At 51.7% G+C, this 22,394-nt stretch overlaps 3 protein-coding genes across 12 annotated transcripts in view; 2 read left to right on the top strand and 1 right to left on the bottom strand.

The window, feature by feature from the left end:
- Positions 1-52: 52 nt before the first annotated feature.
- LOC133497478 (zinc finger protein 337-like) lies at positions 53-11,981 on the bottom strand. The gene is made up of 9 exons (XM_061813372.1): positions 11,395-11,981; positions 9,509-10,535; positions 8,140-8,146; positions 7,240-7,339; positions 5,248-6,187; positions 4,659-4,709; positions 4,372-4,563; positions 4,183-4,265; positions 53-1,496 (listed from the first exon to the last, which is right to left on the bottom strand). Exons 1-9 carry the CDS (start codon positions 11,573-11,575, stop codon positions 448-450), a joined length of 3,630 nt encoding a protein of 1,209 aa, XP_061669356.1. The 5' UTR covers positions 11,576-11,981; the 3' UTR covers positions 53-447.
- Positions 11,982-12,390: 409 nt separating this feature from the next.
- Positions 12,391-14,473, top strand: LOC133497644 (zinc finger protein GLI4-like). Its single transcript, XM_061813695.1, has 2 exons — positions 12,391-13,493; positions 13,677-14,473. Exons 1-2 carry the CDS (start codon positions 13,316-13,318, stop codon positions 14,423-14,425), a joined length of 927 nt encoding a protein of 308 aa, XP_061669679.1. The 5' UTR covers positions 12,391-13,315; the 3' UTR covers positions 14,426-14,473.
- Positions 14,474-14,902: 429 nt separating this feature from the next.
- The window catches only part of vps13c (vacuolar protein sorting 13 homolog C), a 46,807-nt gene continuing 39,315 nt past the window's right edge, over positions 14,903-22,394 (top strand). For 3 of the 10 annotated variants that reach the window (XM_061813469.1, XM_061813472.1, XM_061813468.1), the window contains exons 1-6: positions 16,295-16,504; positions 17,951-17,994; positions 18,072-18,114; positions 18,226-18,321; positions 19,526-19,627; positions 20,947-21,009. In XM_061813469.1, coding sequence (XP_061669453.1) covers positions 16,405-16,504; positions 17,951-17,994; positions 18,072-18,114; positions 18,226-18,321; positions 19,526-19,627; positions 20,947-21,009 — 448 coding nt within the window. In that variant the 5' untranslated portion in view covers positions 16,295-16,404. Of the gene's footprint in view, positions 14,922-16,293; positions 16,505-17,950; positions 17,995-18,071; positions 18,115-18,225; positions 18,322-19,525; positions 19,628-20,946; positions 21,010-22,394 lie in introns of those variants that run through there. The other 7 variants (XM_061813471.1, XM_061813470.1, XM_061813477.1 and 4 more) reach the window with 5 other exon arrangements.

The following is a 22,394-nucleotide window of genomic DNA, read 5'->3' as shown; positions in this document are numbered from 1 at the left end:
TGACAACTTGAATTACTTTTTTATTTCACATCAACAGTACAAATAAGAGGAGGAGGAGAAGATTAGAAAAGCACGGACAGCAGCAGAGCGGGAGCCTTTGGTAATGTTCTGATGTGAAAATATTTGTCCATCAATGATGAGAGCGCGACGCGCATGGTGCGGTAAACGCGTTTGGAGACACGCGGCAGCTGGAAATCAGATTATGTGAACGCGGCACGTCTGCCCGAGCAGCCGCAAAAACAGTCACAAGGGCAAATCGGACGCGAGCACGGAAACGAGATCCGTTCCCGACTAAAATACCACCACGTTACGGAATCAGAAAAGTTGCAAGTATTCCAGAGGACGTCCACGCGGGATCACCGTCCTGACGTTCACGTGCTGCGACTACAAAAGGCCACGCGATTTCCTCCGGGCGGGACGACGACGAGCGAAGGAAGCTCAGTGTCCTCAGTGTCCGCCGGCGCCCGCACCCGGAGCGCACTCGTGTTTCTTGAGTTGATACTTGTACGCAAAGTTGAGGTGGCACAGGCGACAGCTGTACGGTTTCTCTCCCGTGTGCGTCCTGCTGTGCGTCTTCAAGTTGCCGCTTTGCGTGAACTTTTCGCCGCAGACCGAGCAAGCGAAAGGTTTCTCGCCCGTGTGCGTCCTGGTGTGCTTGGCCAAGATGTCTTTGCGCGAGAAGGTCTGACCGCACACGGAGCAGGGAAAGGGCTTTTCCCCCGTGTGCGTCCTCGTGTGGATCATCAGATTCCCCTTTTGGGAGAAGCGCTCGCCGCAAACCGGACAGCGGAAGGGTTTCTCCCCCGTGTGCCACCTCATGTGGATCATCAAGTTGCCCTTCTGGGAGAATCGCTCGCCGCACGTGGAGCAGGGAAAGGGTTTCTCTCCGGTGTGCTTCCTCACGTGTTTCGTCAAGTTGACCTTCTGAGAGAACCGCTCGCCGCAAACGGCGCACGGAAAGGGTTTCTCGCCCGTGTGCGTTCTCATGTGGATCACGAGAGTGCACTTCAGGGAGAAGCCGCCACCGCAGATGGAGCAGATGAAGGGTTTTTCTCCCGTGTGGGTCCTCATGTGCGTTTTTAGATTTCTCTTGGTGCCGAAACCTTTTGCGCACTCGGAACATTTGAAGCGCTTGCCGCCGCCGCCGCCGCCGCGAGCCCCTTTGGGGCCTTCGTCGTCCTCTGTGCGGTTGTCGCTGTCCGCTCCCGACTCGCTCCGACGGCGACGAAGCTGAGACGGCCGAGCTTCCTCGTCGTCGTCGTCTTCGCCCTTCACGACGACTCGAATCAGCGGGAAGTGGCCGACGTCAGAGTCCTCCTCCTCCTCCTCCTCCTGCGGACCTCGGAGAAGCTCTCCTGCCTCTCGACTGAGGTCCACCTCCTCCACTTCCTGTTTGACGCGAGTCTCTTCGACCGCGCCGGAGCGCCACCGCCCGAGATCTTCTCGACGGACATCTGCGGGATCCAAGAAGGCGAGCGTCAAAACACATCCAAAGCCTCGAGCGACCGTCGACAGACCAAACCGGACCGGCCCATTTTTTAGTTTGATTTGGGGTACAGGCAGTACTAAAAGTGAGTTTTCACGTATGTTGACATCTCTGGTGCTCAACTGGACTAAATGCAAGACTCCAAAAGAGCTTCAACTCGCCTTTGGACTCAAGTACATTGTGCACGATGGCGACACGGAGTAAAAAGTCTTTCGGGGCGCCGATCAATGACGTCGGTGATCGGACCGGCAATTTACGACATCAAAGCCGATCCGTCGAACAGCGTCAAATGCTAGTTATCGTCCAATTGCCGATCAGGTCGATGAGGTTGGGGTAAAGTCAAGACTACAAAATTGGCTCGTGTTCAAAGCTAAACCTTCACGGCCAGAAAGATGATTTGCCTCGAAGAAGTCGAGAGAAGGTCAGAAGGGGCTACAACGCGGATCGAGAGAAAAAGCCCAAGAGAGGAACCGCGGTGAAGAAAGGTGTCAGAACGGTGCGGGACACGTATGACGGCAGCGAAACCGTGCTCAGGTGTGCCGGAGGTGTGCGTCAGGGATCAGCACCGACCGGGCCCCTTCCTATTGGCAGCGACAGACAGATGAGCTTTGACCGGACCGGGACGCTTGCTTGCAAGCGGAGGAAGGGACAGTTGCAAAGGTGGAGCCGCGCACTGGACTGGAAAGGAGAGGAATGGAAAATTCGTCCGAGAGGAATTCTGTGCGTGGGGACGAGAGGGGTGGGGCTTCCGGCGAGAAGAGCTAGCGAGGGTGGACGACCACTTCAACAAGTACTCGGGCTGGTCAGGAAGGGAGGAAACGGCGGCAGAAGGTGAAAGATGGGCAAAGTTTCTAAAACACTGGCGACGGACGGATGAGAGAAAAGATGACGGCAAGCAGAGCCGACGGAAGACGTTCGCTTGACAGGTGACGAGAAATGAGCTCGTGAGAGGGGAGGGAGGACAAGCCAGGTGACAAGTTTTGGAGACAACGTCAGAGAGAGCCGACTTGGATGGTTCCGACACGTCCAGAGGAAGGCAGGGAGAGAGAGAGAGAGAGAGAGAGATATTGGTAGAAGGATGATGAGGCCGGAGAACGACGGGAAGCCCAAAGACAAGGGCGATGGATGACGATGCACGAGAGAGGCTGACGTGGAAAAGGTTCGATTTCGATGCGGTGTGCGCCCCCACCCCCCCCCCCAAAAAAAAAAAAAAACATGAAAATGGCAGCCTTCGCTACTTTTGCTGTTTAAAGGAATCCCCAAATAGCAAAAAAAAAAAAAAAAAAAAAAAAAAAAAAAAAAAAAAAAAAAAAAAAAAAAAAAAAAAAAAGAAAGAAAGAAAGAAAGAAAGAAAGAAAGAAAGAATTGAATCAAGGAGGAAGAGGAGCAAAGCAAGCAAAATAATCACAGGAAATGCTTGTGCGAACTGAAGGAAAGAAAAGGAGACAGCAAATCAAGGACACATCAAAGTTGAAAATCAATCAAGTAAAAAATAAAAAGGTCAAAAATCAAATCAAATTGAAAAAGAGAAACAAAAAATAAAATGTCATTGAGTGGAGCAAATATAAATCAAGTTAACTCATCTACAATAAAGAAAAATACAATTCATTAAAGCTCAATACAACAAAAGTGAAATTGGGAAAAATAAGATGCACACATCAAAGTAAGTCAAATGAGGTAAAAACAATCAAATCAAGGTTCGGCTACAATAAAAGATGTAAAATAAAATACAATGTCGAATAATATAAAGATAGCGAAATAAAAACAGAAAAAGTAAAACCAAATAAAGTATTGTCAAATAAATCAATAAAATAACAATAAATCGAGCCAAAATAAAATAGAATACAGCATAAATAATAAAAAAAAATACACGAAATATGACACACGGTCATATTATAACGTACATCAAAATATATGAATATATGTATATAAAATCATTAAATAGATACAACTAACGAGGCCCGTGAAGCTCGTGAGGATAAGCTGCCCCGAAAACGGACGGACGGATCATAATTTGAGTCAAATAGTGTACAATGAAATCCAAAATGAAATTTAATCAAATATGAAGTTCAATACAATGAGGAGGAAAAACAAAAAAAAAGTTCAATCAAGAAAAGAAACAGAACACATGAAATTAAAGTTAAGCAAAGTAAAAAAAAATTAAAAAAAATCATAAAACTGGTACCAGCCATCAAGTAAAACAAAATTAAATCATGTCAAATTCATTGTAACAAAATGAAACTGAAGAAAGTAAAAGAAAGTATTGTCATGTGATCGGAAGTCACACCAAATACAAAAGTCAAACAATACAATCAACTCAAATAAGGCAAAACTATAAAAGGGTTAAAAAAAAAAAAAACATGAAAATGGCAGCCTTCGCTACTTTTGCTGTTTAAAGGAATCCCCAAATAGCAAAAAAAAAAAAAAGAAAAGAAAAGAAGAAGAAAAGACTTTTTTTTTCCTACTTCCGCTGAACGCGACGTCGACAAACGGCTTCAAAACGTCTGCAGGTGGACAGGCGACTTGCAGTACTGGCAAACAGTCGCAAGATGGCGGCAGAGGGCCGGGAATGGCGACCAGCAGGCAGGCAGACTGGCAGACTGGGCCGCTCGACGGGTCACTCAACTTTCCTCCTCATTCGCCAAACCTTCTCAGTTGCTATCAAAACCAAACGGAAGTGGGAGGTCTCAGCCGACAGACGGCGGCCAAGGGAGTCGGCTTGCGATCCGGCTGCACCTCGTCGCTCCGACCCAGGAAGGAGGGACCGCCGGCTGACCACCTCGAAACTGGTTCCAAAAGCAAGAAAAACAAGGACAAAAATCACTTTGGAGGCGTTAAAAATGTAATCGAGAGCCAGCAGGAGAAAAAAAACGCCAGAAACGTACCTTACGGGTTTTCTCGCTGCGTCGCACTCCGCCATCGCCGGTGCATTTGCTTCTGACGCGTTTCTGCATCGTGCAATCAAATCTGAATTCGGTCGTGCGCTCCGTTTGGACGCGTCGCTGTTCGGAGGTCCGGCGTGGGCGTCATTCCCGCGAGCCCGTTCCGGCGGTTGGCAGCTGACGTGAAGGACGGCGCTGATAAATAGAAGGCGTCGTTATTGGCGTTTGCTCCTCGGTTCTGCAGCAAACGTGAAGCGCGAGTGACAAATGAAGACTTGAAGCGAGCACACCGGGCCTCTTCTTCGCCCGCCCCCGACGACAACGGATTGTTTTCCGCACACCTGGCAAGAAACAGCATTCGGAATACTCGGAAAAAGTGGATTTTAATGACATTTCTGGATGCCTCTGGATCATTTGCACAATCGTCCAAATATTAGCGCACGAGCGGCTCCGGCTACCGGAGGAAAATCGCTTGCGGGAAAATAAGGACCAATCCGGTTCAGTCGTCCTCCGTCTTCCATTTTTGGCTGTTGGCAAACATTTTGAGCCGCTTTGGACCAAGTTTGCCCTTTGCCGCCTTTTTTAGTGGCCTCTTTTGGCAAATCCAGATCTTTCGGGCTTTTCGGTGGAATCGGACGCGCGACACGCGGCGTCACATCGAATCGTCCCGACGACGCCTTCCCGGGCACAGCAAATGCGTTCGGGCGCCGTATCTCTGCCGTTTTCCCTGTCCGAGTGGCGGGACGCCGCGCTCTTCCGTTCGTGATACGACCCCAGTTTTGCAGAAAATGAGCGAGCGGCTCGACTTCGGGCGTCCATTCGAGACCAGGAAGGTCAAAGGTGGTGGTCGTCTTTGCGAGCGACGTGTCCTGGCGTCACTCGGCGCACGTGTGTTTGCTGAGCTGACTTCTACTCGCAAACCTTCCCTCACACGCGCTGCAGCTGAAGGCTTTTTCTCCCGTGTGTTTCCTGGCGTGAATGTTCAGATTGCCTTTCTGCGCAAAACTCTCGCCGCAGACGGAACACGCGAAAGGTTTCTCGCCGGTGTGCGTTCTGGTGTGTTTGCGCAAGCTGCCTTTCAGAGCAAACTTTTTGCCGCACACAGAGCAGGGGAAAGGTTTCTCCCCCGTGTGCGTCCTCATGTGGATCACCAGATTTCCTTTCTGGGAGAACTTTTCACCGCAAACCGAGCAGGGAAAGGGTTTCTCCCCGGTGTGCGTCCTCATGTGCTTCATCAAGTTTCCTTTCTGGGAGAATTTCTCGCCACATACCGAGCAGGAGAAAGGTTTCTCCCCAGTGTGCGTCCTCATGTGGGTTGTCAAGTTGACTTTCTGGGAGAATCTTTCGCCGCAAACGGAGCAGGGAAAAGGTCTCTCGCCGCTGTGCGTCCTCATGTGGATCATCAGCGTCCCTTTGAGTGAGAAGCTCCCGCCGCAGATGGAGCAGACGAAGGGTTTCTCTCCCGTGTGGATCACGGTGTGGCCGATCAAGTGTTCCTGCCGGTTGAAGCTTTTGCCGCAAAACGGGCAGATGAAGATTTCCTCTTCCGCGTGACTCCTCGTGCGCGCTACGGAGTCGGAGGTTTCGCCGCGGGTCTGGTCGCACTGCGAACATTCCGAGGCGCCGTCGGCCTGACTCGCCGCCTGGCCTCGGGCGTCGGTTTCTGTTCCTTCATCTTCTTCGTCTTCAGCCTTCACGATGACTCGGATGACCGGGAACCCGCCGGTTCGGGCCTCCTTCTCGGCATCTTGCCGACTTATGTCCACATCGTCCTGCTCCTCTTTGACGCGGGGGAGCTCCGTCTGGAGCTGCCGGACGTCTGCGGCAAACAACAAAGAGACAACGCACGTCGTCAAATACGATCGTGTCAGCTAAACTGGAAACTTCCATGCCTCATCTTTCAACACCCGCAGAATGTTGTGTTCCGGGGCAACGCGAGCACCGAACCTCCTGAAAGAAAGAGCAGACTGTCTTCTTTCTGTCAACACCCCCCCCCCCAAAAAAAAAAAACTTTGTTTGGTGATTTTTTCCCCCCATTCTTCAGTACTCCGTAGTAAAACTTATGTTGGCGTCACCAAAAACAACAGTTTCTGAGCAAAATGCAGGGGAAATGAGCTTTTATTGTGAAAAGAAACACGACACGACACTAGGCGACACAAAGGCCGGGGGTCACGATTCGCTCATGATATCAAAGTATCAATTTAGATTTCTACTTAGCAACTGCATCTCTGCGCTGGACAAGTTCAATTTCATGCATTCTAAAATGGAATCGATACCAGCAAATACTTCAATGTGACACCGGAAGAGAAATTGGTTCCCGACCGATCGATCGCAGATTTTGGGTTAGGTCAGGATGTCCAGATGGGCTCCCTCAGACCTGCTCCGGCCCGGGACTCGAGGTCTTCTGCCTTTGAGAACCCCCACAAAAATTCCCCAATCACGCTTCTGTCGTCTGTCAGCCATGAAATGTTTTTTGGGTTGGTTTTTTTTTTTTTTTTTTTGGACAGCCCTAAAAGACAAAATATGCAGTGAATAAATGTGAGCCCACCTCGAGAGCCAGAGTCCATCTGCGCGTCCGCTCCCTGGCGAGCTCTTTTTTTTGTTCCAAAAACTTCTTCCCCATCCACTTCTATCAAGCGCGAATCTTGTTGTTGTCGTCAGACAGTCGCAAAAAACTTGCAGTGAGTTAGCACGATGCTAACTTCCGAACAAGCTAACGTGCAAATGGCGGGCGGAGACGCTTCAAAGTGCACGGAGACGCAGACCGGGAAAAACTCCGACATTGTGGGTGGACAGAACAAGAACTAATGAGCTGACGGATGCCCCCCCCCACCCCCACAAAGAAAGGAAAAAGACAAAGTTTTCGCTCACGTTCGTCCGCCAATCCGCAAAAGCCCGCGCACCAACTTCCGCATTTTTTCTTTCGCGTGACCCGATAGGTCGACACTGTAGTGACGTCAGAGATGGGCGCCTGCGAAATACGTCGACGATCAATAAAATGACAAGGAATGACAAATGAAACCATCGCGACCATAATCTGGACTGACAGAAATTGAGTAATAATTTATAGTGCAAGAAGGAAGACTCGGAAGACTGCCAGCCGTTGCAGCGGACAATGGATTCATTTTCCGATTGACTTCAAGTCCACTTCAAATGACGTCACCAAGCCGCATCGCCTCATCAGAATCACTGAGCTCAAAAAAAAAAAAAACGCTTGGTTGAAGCCGGTTGGCCGCCATCTTGGTACTCCCAAAACGCGTGGAGGACATGGCGGGGGGGGGGGGTTCTCAATAAACTTTGGCATGTACAATTCAAACTGGTCGTGTGACTTCGACATTTTTTCAATTCTGGCAACATGAAGGATTTATAATTCGACTTGGTGAGCCAAAAAAGGTGAAGTGCAAAGGAAAGGCATAGAACACCGAGACTAGCAAGAAAGCTTGCATATTACCGAGGGCCCGATTTGGGTGACGTGTTAACTTTTCCCAAAATACGCTGTCATCATAACATAACAAAAAAACTAAGCATTTTTTGTCATAATGTTGGGGGGAAATAAGTACTCACAATGGGCAACTACACACTAAAGGCATCGTTCAGTTGTTGTCTCTGCGACGTCCTTTATCAGACGGAACATTTCAACTTGTTTCCTCGCATTTGAAACTCAAATTCAATGTGCAGAGTTCTGGAGTATGAAATTCATCAAAATTTCTTTTCTTGCTTATCCACTGAAGAAGTTTGAGAAAATATTGACATGGCTTTTTCGCGAAAAACCCTCGGCCTATAAAGGTCAAGCAGAGAGTCAACGGTGAACAACAACAACCGGAAACAAAACTTTGTTCAAGTGATTTAAGCTCATCAGAAAAATAAAAAAACTTTCACAAATAAACGCTTTACGGCGTTTGATGCGCCCTCGCCGGCAGCGTTGTCGATAGCCGCCGTTCACGAGCCCGACGCGGCAGCCATCGGCGGACGCGGTGCCTCGGCCGGGGTGGCTCATTTTCGGCGCCGAGGTGCCTCATCGCGACGCCGAGCCGGGCTTCTTTACGGTGCGCCATTGCCGGCGGTGTTGTTTATAGCCGGTGCCGTCCGCGAGCCCGACGCGGGAGCCGTCCGACACATTTAGCACCCCTGTCGTACCTACGCGGATCTTTTGTTACGTTACGAGAGACGGATTACGTGGTCAATCCCAAACTATTATTTTTTATTTTTAGTAGCTGTATACACACCTAGCCGTCATTTGGAACCCACAAAGTTCTCGTCCTTTGCACCCGTGCAATCCATTTTTCACAACAACCCGGGTCTCTTTATGAATTTATGAAGGGTAAATCAATCCTTCAGAGCGTTCGAGCAACGAGCCGGCGTTTTGGCTAACACGAAGGAACAACGAGCTAGCTACCTTCCCGCAGGTAAAACAAACGAGACCACAGCGGTTCCAACGGTTCAATTTCTTCCTCCAAGTGGTCTTTTTTCTTCTTCTGCTGTTGCTTTTGACTTGAACACTAGCAAACTTTTTTTTTTTTTTGCCTTGAATAATAATTAAATATATATCGTACTGCATTAGCATTTTCACGATCCAGTACCAGTCGGTCCTGCTTTTACGTGTCAACAGTATTTTCATGCAAACGGGGGTCTGCACCAAATACCAAAAAAAAAAAAAAAAACAAAAACTAATTGCTTGCATGTTTTTGACATAGCTGGCAAAGAAAAGTGCTCTCATTCCGGGAATAAAAGCCGCGCAAAAAGATATCCGACAAAATGGCGCCGGACGCACGCCGGTGGACGTCAAGAGCGTCTGAACGACGACGAAAGGTCGCGGCGGAAATTGCGACGAGCTATTTTGGAACTTTTTAGTGGTCTCCGAACGCAATTCCCCACAAAAACAAGTCGGAACCCGAGCCAAATTTTCGCAGAACCTCAGAGCAACGCTGTTTGGTGCCCCCCACCCCAATGAACGACAGCACCTCCAAAGGGTTTCCATTGTTTATTGAAGATCAGGTCTACTTGGGTGCGGGTTACAAAGTGTTGCATACGCGTGGATTACAACTACGTCGGCTCGTACGCACAAAGGGGTGGGGGGGTGGGGGGGGCGGGGGGGGACTGTGAAAAACGGCGGCGTCCCGGGCCGAGCTCGGCGACCTACTCCTGGAAATCCATTTGAGCGCTGCTGCCCTCGCCGGCGCACGCGTGTTTGCTCAGCTGATGCTTGTGAGAGAATTTGCCTTCGCACGCGTCGCAGCTGAAGGGCTTTTCGCCCGTGTGGGTTCGCGCGTGCACGTTGAGCGTCCCCCTGATGGAGAACTTCTTGCCGCAGACGTTGCACGAGAAGGGCTTCTCCCCGGTGTGGATTCTGGTGTGGCCGATCAGATGCCCCCTCTGGGCGAAGCCTTCGCCGCAGAAGGTGCACTTGAAAGGTTTTTCGCCCGTGTGCGTTCGCATGTGTTGGATCAAAGCGGGCCGCACGGTGAAGCCGGCGTCGCACTCGGTGCACTTGAAGGGTTTTTCGCCCGTGTGCTTCCTGGTGTGTCGCATCAAATTGCCTTTCAGGGAGAAGTGTTTGCCGCAGAAGGAGCACGTGAAGGGTTTTTCGCCCGTGTGCGTCCTCATGTGGTAAACCAGATGCGCCTTGCGGATGAAGCGCTTGGGGCAGACGGTGCAACTGAAGGGTTTTTCCCCCGAGTGGATCATCATGTGTCGCTGCAGATCGGACATCTTGAAAAAGGCCGAGTCGCACAGGGAACATTTGAAGTGTTTGGCGTCGTATCGCACGTGGTCGGCCGTGTATCCCACGTGACGGTGGCCTATGGGCACCAGGTTCTCGTTTTGGTTGTGGTTGTCGGACTTGGCCGCCGAAGGGCCGGTCTCCTCCTTCGGCTGCAGAAACTGAGACTGCGTAGCTTGGCTCTTCACCGGCGCCGCCGCCGCCGCCGCCGCCACGTGGACCGCGGGAGGCTTGGCGCTCGCGGGGCCGGGCTCCTCTTCTTCGTCCTCGTCCTCGTCCTGCCCATCGTCCTCCTCCTCCTCCTTCACCGCCGGCCGCAGCGGACTCCACCCGTGCTCGTCTTCGTCGTAGCTCGGATCGGGCTCGTCGGCGTCCTCCCCGCCGGAGCTGCCCTCCTCCGCCTCCTCCTGCGGCTCCTCCTCGGTGGCGTCGCCTCGACTGATGTCCGCTGCGCACGACGAGACAAAAGGAGAAAAGTCAGTCGCGGTTTGGTGCGCAAACGGGAGAAGACCGACGGAAAGGCGGGCAGCGGCGTCAGAACGACGACTCGGGTGACTCTTCTCGAACGGCCCGGCCGGAGCCCAGACTTCGACCCAATTGAGCATCTCGGAACATAATCGTGCAGTATAAGGATATAAACCCAGCCCTCGTTAAATGAGAATTAAGACACACGTCAGGTGTCATCGACAATCGACTGGTACCGGGGCGAACGTTCCGGTACTCCCGGAATCGTTCACATTTTGTCAAATTTCCGGTCCCACTTTGGATCCCGCTGTTTAACCGAGAAAGGAGTGGCAAATCCGACAAAAGAAGAACGCACAGCAAGTTGCGCTGGTGCCAAACGGGGAACAAAGGCCCGTCTCGGACCGGCCCGGCCCGGCCCTGAGCCGAGGCCATTCCCGGTCGAACAATCAGAAGGCATCTTTGTGCCTGCCGGAAAGCAAACGAGGTCAACGCTTGCTCGCACTTTGCCACGGATGCATTTAGCATTTATTTCAGTCTTCAAACCAACCTAAGTGCCGATGACCACCAAAAAAAAAAAAAAAAAGCTTCAAGCAATTTTCCATCACAGTGAATTGGGACAAAATTCAAAATTGGTCATTCATTCGAAAAAGAGTCGAACAGAAAATTCTAAGAAGGTCCAGAAAGGAAGCAAATGACGGATTAAGAAGTTAAAAATGAGCCACGAGGCCCCTTTAAAAATGTAAACACGGGCCCAAGTGGCTCGGATCGAGATGCGAATCTGACAGAAGCGCCTAGAAAAAAAAAAAAGCAGAAGTTCGGAGCAAGCCGGGCGACCAACCAACCTGCTGTGCTCGCGTCGATGAGCGCGTCGAGCAGTTGCCGCTGTCGCTGGTTCTCGTCCTTCGTTCGAGAAAGTTCGTCCTCGTACTCGGTGATGGTTCTCTCCAGCACCACGAAGATTTCCTCCACGGCCGCATTCAGCCGCTGGTTGACCAGAGCTCTCAGCATCTTCACTTTGCACATGATGATGGCGGCGATGATAACAATAATAATAATAATAATAACAACGATGACTTTTGCGGCCCTCGCTCACGGCTCGTGTGCGCCACTTAGCATCCGCTGCTAATCTCCGTCGCTCTTTGTTCGCAGCTAGCAGCTCGCGGGAGTAGCTTCGATCTTGCAGTCGCGCACCACTTCGCGCTTGATTCAACAAGACGGGAAATCCCAAAATGGAGAAGACCGAGCGACAAAAGCGGCGGCGATCCGCAGCAAAGCAAAACACGGTCGAGTTCGCTCCTCGTTCGAGGCCCACGATCAATTCGGGACTTTGGGTCGAAGGTCGCTTCTTCTTCTTCGTCTTTTTTAAAGCGCTCTGTCGCTCCGGTGCTCCCCCCTGTTGGTCGTTTCGTGCTCCAGCGTTATTCTTTTCGAAAAGTCGGCTTCTTGATTATGTCGTCACGGTTTTTTTATTTTATTTTTTATTTTTACAGTGTCGTCCATCAAAAATTTCTTCTTCTCTTGTCGGATTTCCGAGCTTCTGTCGTGAATAGTGTCGCCATTCATTTTAAAATGAATCATTTAATTCTAACCATGTTAAGTTTTGCTCTCATTTAAAAGGAAATGTAACTTTAGTCAAATAGAAAAAACTTATCATGAGTCTAATGAATTTGGGTCATTCCTCACAAAAACGTTGTTACAACTTGTAGTGCAATAAAAAAAAAAAACAATCCTACGTCGTTTTTCTGGTGATATTACGACTTGTTTTCTAATTGCCACAATTTTTCCTCAGCAATGCAACTTGTTTTTTTTTACTGGAACCTTTTGGGGTGAGCGAAAATGCTACAATTTTTTTTTTTTTTTATTCGTGCACGTTCAAAAATGTTTGTCTAATCAGATTTTATTTGCTGGAATGCAAATGGTTTGTATGCATGCTGATGTCAATGAAAACGTGCTTCTTCCTCTAGCGACACAATTCATTGTCCCGAACTCCAAAATCAACATCTTCCTCTTGCGGCATTGTGCCCGTTAGTGTCGCAACATTTTTGTTTGGTTTTCGAACACTTTGACACGTCGGCGTCCTGGACGCTCCTCCTTTGCCACCGCTGCGGTTGTTTCTTCAGCTGCCAACCTCACGTACTCGCTCGCGTTGTTCCAGACTTGGCCAGCCATCCACCCGTTTTCTTTGGCGCTTATCCTCACGAGGGTCGCGGGGAGTGCTGGAGCCCACATACGTTTCGACGGGGCTCGCTAACAAGCTCACGGCTCCGCTGAGAGGGTTGGGGGGCGTGATTATTGCACGAACACGCGAAGTCGCGTCGACATCCCAAAGTAGTCCAACGAAGCCAATCCGTCGATTTGCGCTCGCATCCATTTTCCGAAGGGCTCCAGAAGATGGCGGGCGCATGCGCAGTACGAGCGAGGCGTGCTTTTCTTTTTTTCCTTTTTTTCTTTGGCGGGTCTGCTGGCAGCTGCATTGCGCACGCGCAGTCCCGCTGCAGTTCAAGACGTCGCCTCTCTTGGGTCGTCCCGGGCCGCTTCACGTTCACGTCCGTCCAACGCAGCGGAATCAAGTGGTCTATATTTTTTTTTGTTGTTGTTTTTCTTTTTCCAAATTTGCAATAGTTTGTTCCCCCCCCCCCCCGCCTTCCGGCGTAATTGTCAGTTCAGCATCTGAGCTCGCTCGCAGCTCGTTAGCCAGCCGCCCGCCGTTAGCACAACAAAGGAAGTTAGCAACAGCCACTTTTCCACTCGTCTCGCGGCAACATGTTGAAAGTTCACATGCTGAGAGCTTTGGTCAACGAGCGCCTGAGTTTGGCCGTGGAAGAAATCTTCGTGGTGTTGGAGAGAACCATAGCGGACTACGAGGACGAACTTTGCCGAACCAAAGAGGAGAACCGCCGACAGCGCCAGCTACTGGACGCTCTTTGCAAACCTTCAGCAGGTTTCATTTTCGCATTCCCCCCCCCCCCCCCCCCGTCTGCTTGCATGGCCGTCAATTCGTTTTTTGTCGTTTCTTTTCATTATGAGGATGGTCGCAGAATGGAATAATCTTGCTTGTTGGTCAAGGGGGCCGTGCGCGATTGATGTGGTAACGAGCCTTTTCCCATCAAATTGTGTCCCACAGCTGCACCGCCGCCGCCGTCGCGGTCCCTTCCGACGGAGGAGAACGCGGGCGAGCGACCGGACGATCCGGAGGAGGCCGACTCGGGCGAGCCGGCGGTGACGCGCGTCATCGTCAAGAGTGAAGACCAAGACGAAGGCGAAGGCGAGCGCCAGGAGAACCCCGAGCGGCAGGGCGGCGCCAGTCCGAAGAGACGCGGGGAAAGCGTCCCCCGGGGGGCCGAGGAAGAGAAGCAGCTGTCGTGTTCGGCGTGCGACATGACGTTCAAGTTCCGCTCCACCTTCTTGGGCCACATGAAAGGGCACGGCGGCGGCAACAAGTCGTACACGTGCGGCGTGTGCAACGCCGCCTTCAGGTTTCGCTCCACCTTCGTCAACCACATGCGCACGCACACGGGCGAGAAGCCCTTCGTCTGCCAACTGTGCAACGCCAGCTTCGGCGCCCACTCGTCGCTCTTGCGCCACGTGCGCTCGCACACGGGCGAGAAGCGCTTCACGTGCTCCTTCTGCGAGAAGAAGTTCCCCAGAAAGTCCAGTTTGGTGGAGCACGTGCGCATCCACACCGGAGAGAAACCGCTTTCGTGCGGCGTCTGCCGCATGAACTTCAGATTTCACTCCAAGCTGGTCAAGCACATGCGGACGCACAAGGGAGACGAAGCCCTGACGTGCCGCGCGTGCGGCCAGGACTTCACTTCTGAGCATCGGCTGCGGAAACACGCCTGCGCCAACCCTCAAATTTCACCCCATTTGTGATGGCGCCGCGTGACGAGCCTGAAAAAATAAAGTTTCAATTGAGTCCGACACGTCGCGAGATGGCAACGTTGTTTTTTTTTTTCTCAGACCGGAGGGACGGGAAAAGAATTTTGCAAGACACGATGTCGCAATATTGACTCGCTGATCTCGCTCAGACATCCGATTCGTATCAATCTGGCATCCCGGCATGAGTCGACTTTGATCAATAAATGAGTTTAAAGTGGCCCACGGGGGGTCAGGCCAAAGACCTAGGAGAGTTCCTCGACATTTCAAAACCAAAAAAAAAACTTTATATAAATATGGCCAGTAATCAGATGGCAGTGAGGTGAGTTAGTTTGCTCGAAGGCAGCCCGGGCGGCAGCCGCCGCCGCTGCGGGCGATTGTCCACCGGAACGCGGGGGGGGGGGGGAGCCGAGATGGACGCGAGGGAACCGAGAGGACGTGTTCGCCAGCTACAACCCAAGCCGGGCGTTCCGCAACTCGCTGAGAGAGATCGGTAGGTGGCGTTGTAGCAGGATACGAAAAATACATACATTGCGCTACAGTAGCTAAGAACGCGTGTAGCGCTTCGGTGAACGTAACCCCGTGTCGGAACGGAATGAAGAAGAAGCACTTAGGAATGATTTCATAGACAAGAACTGGTACACTCGAAAGACCAGCACTATTGATCGCTACGCCAAAGCAAAATCGGACCGGATAGCGCAAACCCATCGAGCGGCGTGACGACGGGTTGGAGCCGGTCGGCCGCCATCTTGGGACACGCTTCGTCGGTTGGATTATGGCCTGGGCTCGTCTCCAAATTTGGCATGTCGAATTAAAACTGCTCGCGTTAGCTTGACATTTATTTCAGTTCTGGTAACATGAAGGCTTTTTAATTTGACTTGGTCAGCCAAAAAAGGCGGAGTGCAAAGGAAAGACAAAACCTTGCATAGGGATCGCTTCCTGGTGACGCCATCTTGTGTGTCATGGAGATCAAAGAACACGGGTGATAGCTGAAGCGTGACGCTTTTTTCCATCATTAATTTAGCCGATTGGTGACGTCATTGGAAACCCGTCCCTTACCTCGGGCCCGATTTCCGTGACATGTTAACTTTTGCCAAAATACGCTGCGAAGCACTATCATCGTAATGTAGCAAAAAAAATAAGCACATTTTTTTTGTCATAAAAGCATTACATTTTAAGTCAATCAGTTGGATATATTTTGGGAAATAAGGACTGGCAATGGGCGACTACATGCTAAAGGCATTGTTCATTTCTTGTCTCTGTGACGTCTTATTTCAGATGGAAAATTTAAACTTGTTTGCTTGCACTTGAAAATCGAGTTCTGTCTGATGAAATTCATCAAAAAATTTCACTGAAAATGTTTTTTTCTTGCCTGGGAAAATATTGACATGACAAGCAGAGAGCGAGCGGTGAACGACAACAACCGGAAACAAAACTTTGTTCACGTGAATTAAGCTCATCAGAAAATTAAAAAAAAAAAAAAAGTGTCAAAGTAAATCTTTGGAATTTTCCTGTGGAATGTTTTCTCCTCGTTGTGAAACTGCCGATTAACGCGCGGGACGGCGTGCTTGTTTTGGGAGGATCAAGATGGCGGACGGCGACTTCAGTTTCGGTGGCCAATGAGCCATCCATACGTCCAGTCTTTATTATTATTAGGATTATTTTTTTAGATCATTGGCAACGAAAATCAACATGAAATTGAAAAAAAAAAAAAAAAAAGTCCTGAACTTCCCGTCTGGAAGCAGTAGGGCGTGGCCTTACGGGGACGCAACAGCCAATGATAGTTGCAGCGGCGCCTGTCCTCCAACCAGTAATCTCGGAGGAGGGCGGGAAGCGATCGATGCGCTCTGGGATGTTTCCGGACCGCAGGCGTGACTAACAGAACGCAAAGTCGTCGTTCGGGCGACTCTCAGCTGACAGCTGGCGCGCATCTCACGCGGAAGTCGAGCGAAAAGTGAGGCTGGTCTCGGTCCGTCATGGTTTTCGAGGCTTTGGTCAGCGACCTGCTCAACAGGTTCATCGGAGACTACGTGGAGAACTTGGACAAGTCCCAGCTCAAGATCGGGATCTGGGGAGGTGAGCTCAGCGGCTAACTAGCGGGTTAGCCGCACGCGAACGGCCCCAGTTAAGCTTGCGGGGAATGAAGAAGTGCCGGAGAAACGGGAAGCGGCTTTTGCTGGGCTTCTCTCTGGTTCCTCTCAGAGTTGCGTCGTCGCGGGTTCGACTCCTCTCCTCTCCTCTCCTCTCTATCTCGACACGCAGCGTCTTCAGCGTCCACCGACCTCGTTCCGAGTCTGAACTTTTGAAAGGCAGTTGCATTTCTCCATACGCACGCGCAACCAGGCTTCGGTCACTTTTCTCCCTCGTCGAGAGCTGCCAGGAAACCCACAACCACATTTTTTTACTTGTCTAAAATTCGAGATTGTCATGACACGCAACAAGGTCTTGTCTAAAATTCGGCCGTCATTTGTTCATACAAAAGTCACGATATGCCGCCACTTTCTGACCTGTTCTGTATTTCCATGTTGTTACCCTAATAGAAAAACAATACGGACCGGTAACTTCAAACTTCTGCAAAATGGAGTATCGCTGAAAGTTTGGGGTGGGGGGGGGGGGGGGGGCGCAAAATGAGAAAAGGAAACCGTCCCATGTATGCAACAAAGAAACGTGGACTGAGAACAGCGCAAGGATGGTGGACCTGACTGCAACGGGAACGGAAGCGGACGAAAAGACTGACGGAAACCTCCGCGAATTGTTGTGTCGAAGGACCTCGCCCAACCAATCCGGGGCGGAAACCAGCTCTTGGGGTCTGTTCTCGGGTACGCGTTTGAGTTGCACAATCAACGCTTTTCAAAGGCTTTCACGGTGAAGACGTTTGTTCCTCCTTCGGCCTTTCTCAGGTCAAACGCCGTCTGCGTCCTTCTGTTCGATTCCCGACCCCGGAGCCAAAGAAAAGCGTGAAAAGGAAACCATCTTCGGTCAACGGCTTCACTGTCCAAATGGTGTCGTTGCTCGTTTAAAGCCAAGCAAATCATCACTGGGAAATTCAAATTAGATTGATTTGAATGTGTAAAGTTGGCACCGTGGCTCAGCTGGTCAAGCGTTGCCCTCACAGTTCTGAGATCCCGGACCCGCCTGTGCGTGTTCTCCTCGTGCCTCCGGCCGGGCGGGCACACCCCAAAAAACATGCAACATTCATTGAACACCCTTCAATTGCCCATAGGGGTGCCCTGCGATCGGCGGGCGACCAGTTCGGGGTGTACCCCGCCTGCCTCCTGCCCGTTGACAGCTGAGATAGGCTCCAGGACTCCCTGCAACCCTCGTGAGGATAAGCGTGGATGGATGGATGTCTAAACTTCTCACGCCGTAAACTCAATTATCTGCGTGTGTTTTTTGTTTTGTTTTGGGTTTTTTTCCCCCAATCGTCGATCGCGCGACCGACGTGTTCCGCCGAGCTGGTCACGCGGCGACTCCCGAGTGTACTCGGTTGCCACGGTGATGCGCTGCTGTTATTTCTTGCAGGAAATGTTGTCCTGGAGAACCTGAGAGTGAAGGAAAATGCCCTGGTAAGTCTTTTTCTTTTTCTTTTTTCCCCTTTCTCGTGTCGCAGCCAACTGGTCTTTCCCCCCCCCCCCCCCCCCAGAGTGAATTTGACATCCCGTTCAAGATTAAGGCTGGACAGATCGGTGAGCGGCTGGCGCGTGCGTGTACCAGCAGGCGAGCGAGCGAGCGAGCGTGTGAGTGACTGATTGTCGTTGCGTTTGCGCCCGTGTGGCTGCCCCCCCCCCCCCACGCAGGTACGCTGACGTTGAAGATCCCATGGAAGAAGTTGTACAGCGACGCGGTGGTGGCCACGCTGGACGGGCTCTACCTGTTGCTTGTTCCCGGAGCCAGTAAGCGCGCCCCAATCCTCTCCTGATACCAGATTAAAACACTTCAATATTTGGATATAATGCGAGAAACTCATGGCTGCCCGCGAATGGCTTAAAGCACTTTTTACATTGAATTGATTTATTTAAGTCCGGAGCCCCGCTTAGAAGTTATTGTTTCGTAGGGTTTTTTTTTTTTTTTTTTGTGGCCTAAAAGGGCCAAGTTACTGGAACTAAACGGGGGGGAAAAAAGCTGTAAAATTTAAAAAAAAAAAAAATGACAAAAGTCGCACACTTTATCCAAATTTACCACACGTGTGGTCGGTCATATCGACATTGTTGGGTGCAGGACTCCTTATCGGCGCGTCCCTTTCATGAGGTGTGAGGAATCGGTGTGCTTCCTAGTACTAAATCTGTTGCCAAAGGCAGGTGGCTTGTCTGGACCAAAAAGAGCTCGTTCCAGACTCCTGAGACTTCTCTTTTAGTCCTCAGAGTTGAACCAGCAGCCGCGCCGCCGCCTCGCTCCCAGTAGTCCATGTACAGGAGCTAGCGTTGTAGCATGTGCGCCACGCGAATGCCCCGCGTTCGGCGTGGCCGCCGCGTAAGCGCAGCGGCGCATTGGTCGACGACCTGCAAATGTCGAAACGTACGAGAAAATATCATTTGCGTAATATTTTGCAATGAGTAAAGTGATGAAGCGTGCAAAGGGAATGCAAAAAGCCCCCAAAAGTCCTCTTGAGAATTCAACGGGGAACGATTGGCCCGACGGACATCATGTGACTCATCAAAGTGGCGTCATTTCAACCAGAAGTTGCCCCGGGAAAACCAAACACTTCTGGACCTCAGTCCAGTAATTGTCTCTTGTCATCTTTCCCCATTGATCTAAAGTGAAATTGTGTTTTTTGTTTTTTTTTTTTTGGTTTTTTGGGCGGACCGATCCTTTGCCTGGTGCTGAACAATTTGGGGCAAAGCACAGACGTAAAAAATGACTTTGGCGCCAAAGTGCGGCAGCGCCACGTTCGGTGACACCAATAATAAGAGAAAAGTGATTGACGCCCCCAAAGTATCTGCAGATTGGAATGGAAATGCGTCCAAGTTGTCCATTTTCCAAATGGAAGCCACACAGATTGGCTGTGAACTAAGCTCCTCAACTCGCCGCTACATAGTTCCCGGGCTCCACCTTCGGTGTCACGCAAACGCGCTCCGACTGACGGAATGTCGCCAACAGGCGTCGCGTACGACGGGGCCAAAGAGGAGCGCTACCAGCAGGAGGCCAAACAACGGGAGCTGCAACGCATCGAGGACGCCCTGCGCACGGCGGCGAGACGAGGTAAGAACCGCCGAGGTCCTCGGAGGAAGTGCGCCGGCGTGGACCGCTAAGGCCCCGACGCGTTCGATTGACGTGCGGCACGTCGTCAATGTCGTACATCCGTCGAATCGCCGCCTGGAAGTTTGCCGCAACTCTGGGCCGACATTTCCCGATGTGATACTTGAAAAATGAGCCGCGCTGAGTGCACCCAAAAAAACCGTTGCCCAGTGATCATTTATCCGCTTTATGACTCCTTGGTTTCTCGTTGTCCTTCTATAATGTTTATTAATATCGCCGATGAATTGCATTGAGATTCTTATTTTTTTTATGGCCACTATTACTGTCGCTGTTTTCTCGTCAGATTTCTGCAAGCTCTTACGCGTGAAAACTGAGCTTCGGCTGTAAATGAAAATAAATCGACCCTCCAGACGGCCCAGCCAAAAGATCAAAACACTGTGAATATTCAAAATCAGCATCATAACGCCGCAGGACAAATCGAATGGCGTAAATTTGACCGTCGGTGGTTCGATTGCGCTACGAGGAACACAAACGATGAGGAGCGCTCGTGACGAAATGCGCAAATAGAAAATAGGACTGGCTTGTTAGCATGTAGCATGTAGCTGCCACTCCCAGCATGCCTTGCGGCATCTTGTTTGGATTTTCACGAGTCGTTATTTTGATTGGAGTTTGCCGAAACGGTAATGCTGTCGTCGTGTTTTTACATCGTTGTACATGCAGTACCTAGTACGAATGCCTACATTACGGCGTTTATTTATTTTTAGCGGTGGGTGTAAGATTATTTTTCTCTTTTTCCTGAAATTCTAGTCGCCGAAGCTTCACATCAGCAACGTTTTGGAGCGGTGTCAGACAATTGTTGTTGTTGTTGTTGTCGGGGGCCAGGTTGGAGTTGCGCTTTCCCCCGGAGTGCCGTCACGACTGGGAATGCGCCCAAAAGAACCCATTTTGGAATTAGAAATCAAGGGGAACGAGTTTTTCAACTTGTTCTTCATGTTTGGCTCGGCAACACGCAAACGCTTGCAATATGTCCACATGATCATTTGTGGGATGCAATTCTTTGACATTGTGGTCCGGAATTTCACAGGAATCGTGGAAGCCGACAGACTAGATTTACCTTAGCGGTCTGCATAAAATCACGTGGCGGGGCCGTATCTGGCCCCCCGGTCCTTGACTTTGACACCGGTGGTGAGAATCCACTGGAAGAGCTCAAATCCTGCTGCTTAGCTAAAGTACATCAAATGTCACATTTGCGTATGCGTGTGTACTACTCTGATTTGTTGTCTTTGTTGTGTTGTTGTTGTTTACGCTGCGTTTGCTGTCAGCATCACAAAGCGGCGAGCTGCTCTTCAGTCTGGAAACTTTTGTTTATCAGGAAACGCTCAACGGTAACGCACACACGCGCGCATGCCCGCCCGCTAGCTAGCATGCCGTTGACTGGTTAGTTGCAAGCGTCTTGTTGCAAGTATTTCGTTTCTTTATTTTTTTTAATATGGCAACAACAGAACCGGCCGTCCCCGTTAATCGCAGGGGGTGATGAAGAGAGACCGTGGACCCCCCCCCCCTTTTTTTTTTTTTTTTATCTGACTAGCCACACAACATCTTCCGTCACAGTAGAAGCGGCTAAATTCTGGCATTTTCCATTCAGCCGCTGCAGCAGCGGCGGCGTCGCTCGCTTGTGTCCAAATCTACACGCTCGCCGCTCCCTTTTCGGGCCGCCCGCAGTTTAGGCCACCCCCCCCCCGCCCCGCCCCCAGAATTGGGACTTTGGTTGAAATCACAACAAACGTGAAATGCGAGCGCTTGGAAGTCAGCAGCAAAAAAAAAAAGGCGGAGGTTTTGGCCGTCCGCGCTGCTCTGCGATTGGCTGTTTGTCGTGGCGCTCACGCGACGGGCCGAGGGTCCTTGTCGTGGCGCTCACGCGACGGGCCGAGGGTCCTTGTCGTGGCGCTCACGCGACGGGCCGAGGGTCCTTGTCGTGGCGCTCACGCGACGGGCCGAGGGTCCTTGTCGTGGCGCTCACGCGACGGGCCGAGGGTCCTTGTCGTGCGCTCACGCGACGGGCCGAGGTCCTTGTCGTGGCGCTCACGCGACGGGCCGAGGGTCCTTGTCGTGGCGCTCACGCGACGGGCGAGGGTCCTTGTCGTGGCGCTCACGCGACGGGCCGAGGGTCTTGTCGTGGCGCTCACGCGACGGGCGAGGGTCCTTGTCGTGGCGCTCACGCGACGGGCCGAGGGTCCTTGTGTGGCGCTCCGCGACGGGCCGAGGGTCCTTGTGTGGCGCTCACGCGACGGGCGAGGGTCCTTGTCGTGGCGCTCACGCGACGGGCGAGGGTCCTTGTCGTGGCGCTCACGCGACGGGCCGAGGGTCCTTGTCGTGGCGCTCACGCGACGGGCCGAGGGTCTTGTCGTGGCGCTCACGCGACGGGCCGAGGGTCCTTGTCGTGGCGCTCACGCGACGGGCCGAGGGTCCTTGTCGCGGCGCTCACGCGACGGGCCGAGGGTCCTTGTCGCGGCGCTCACGCGACGGGCCGAGGGTCCTTGTCGCGGCGCTCACGCCACGGGCCGAGGGTCCTTGTCGCGGCGCTCACGCGACGGGCCGAGGGTCCTTGTCGTGGCGCTCACGCGACGGGCCGAGGGTCCTTGTCGCGGCGCTCACGCCACGGGCCGAGGGTCCTTGTCGCGGCGCTCACGCGACGGGCCGAGGGTCCTTGTCGCGGCGCTCACGCGACGGGCCGAGGGTCCTTGTCGCGGCGCTCACGCCACGGGCCGAG

Source organism: Syngnathoides biaculeatus, chromosome 3 (assembly GCF_019802595.1).
Source record: "Syngnathoides biaculeatus isolate LvHL_M chromosome 3, ASM1980259v1, whole genome shotgun sequence".
Classification (NCBI taxonomy): Eukaryota; Metazoa; Chordata; class Actinopteri; order Syngnathiformes; family Syngnathidae; genus Syngnathoides; species Syngnathoides biaculeatus.
Note: the sequence above shows the minus strand (reverse complement) of the source record. Positions and strands in the feature narration are given on the sequence as shown.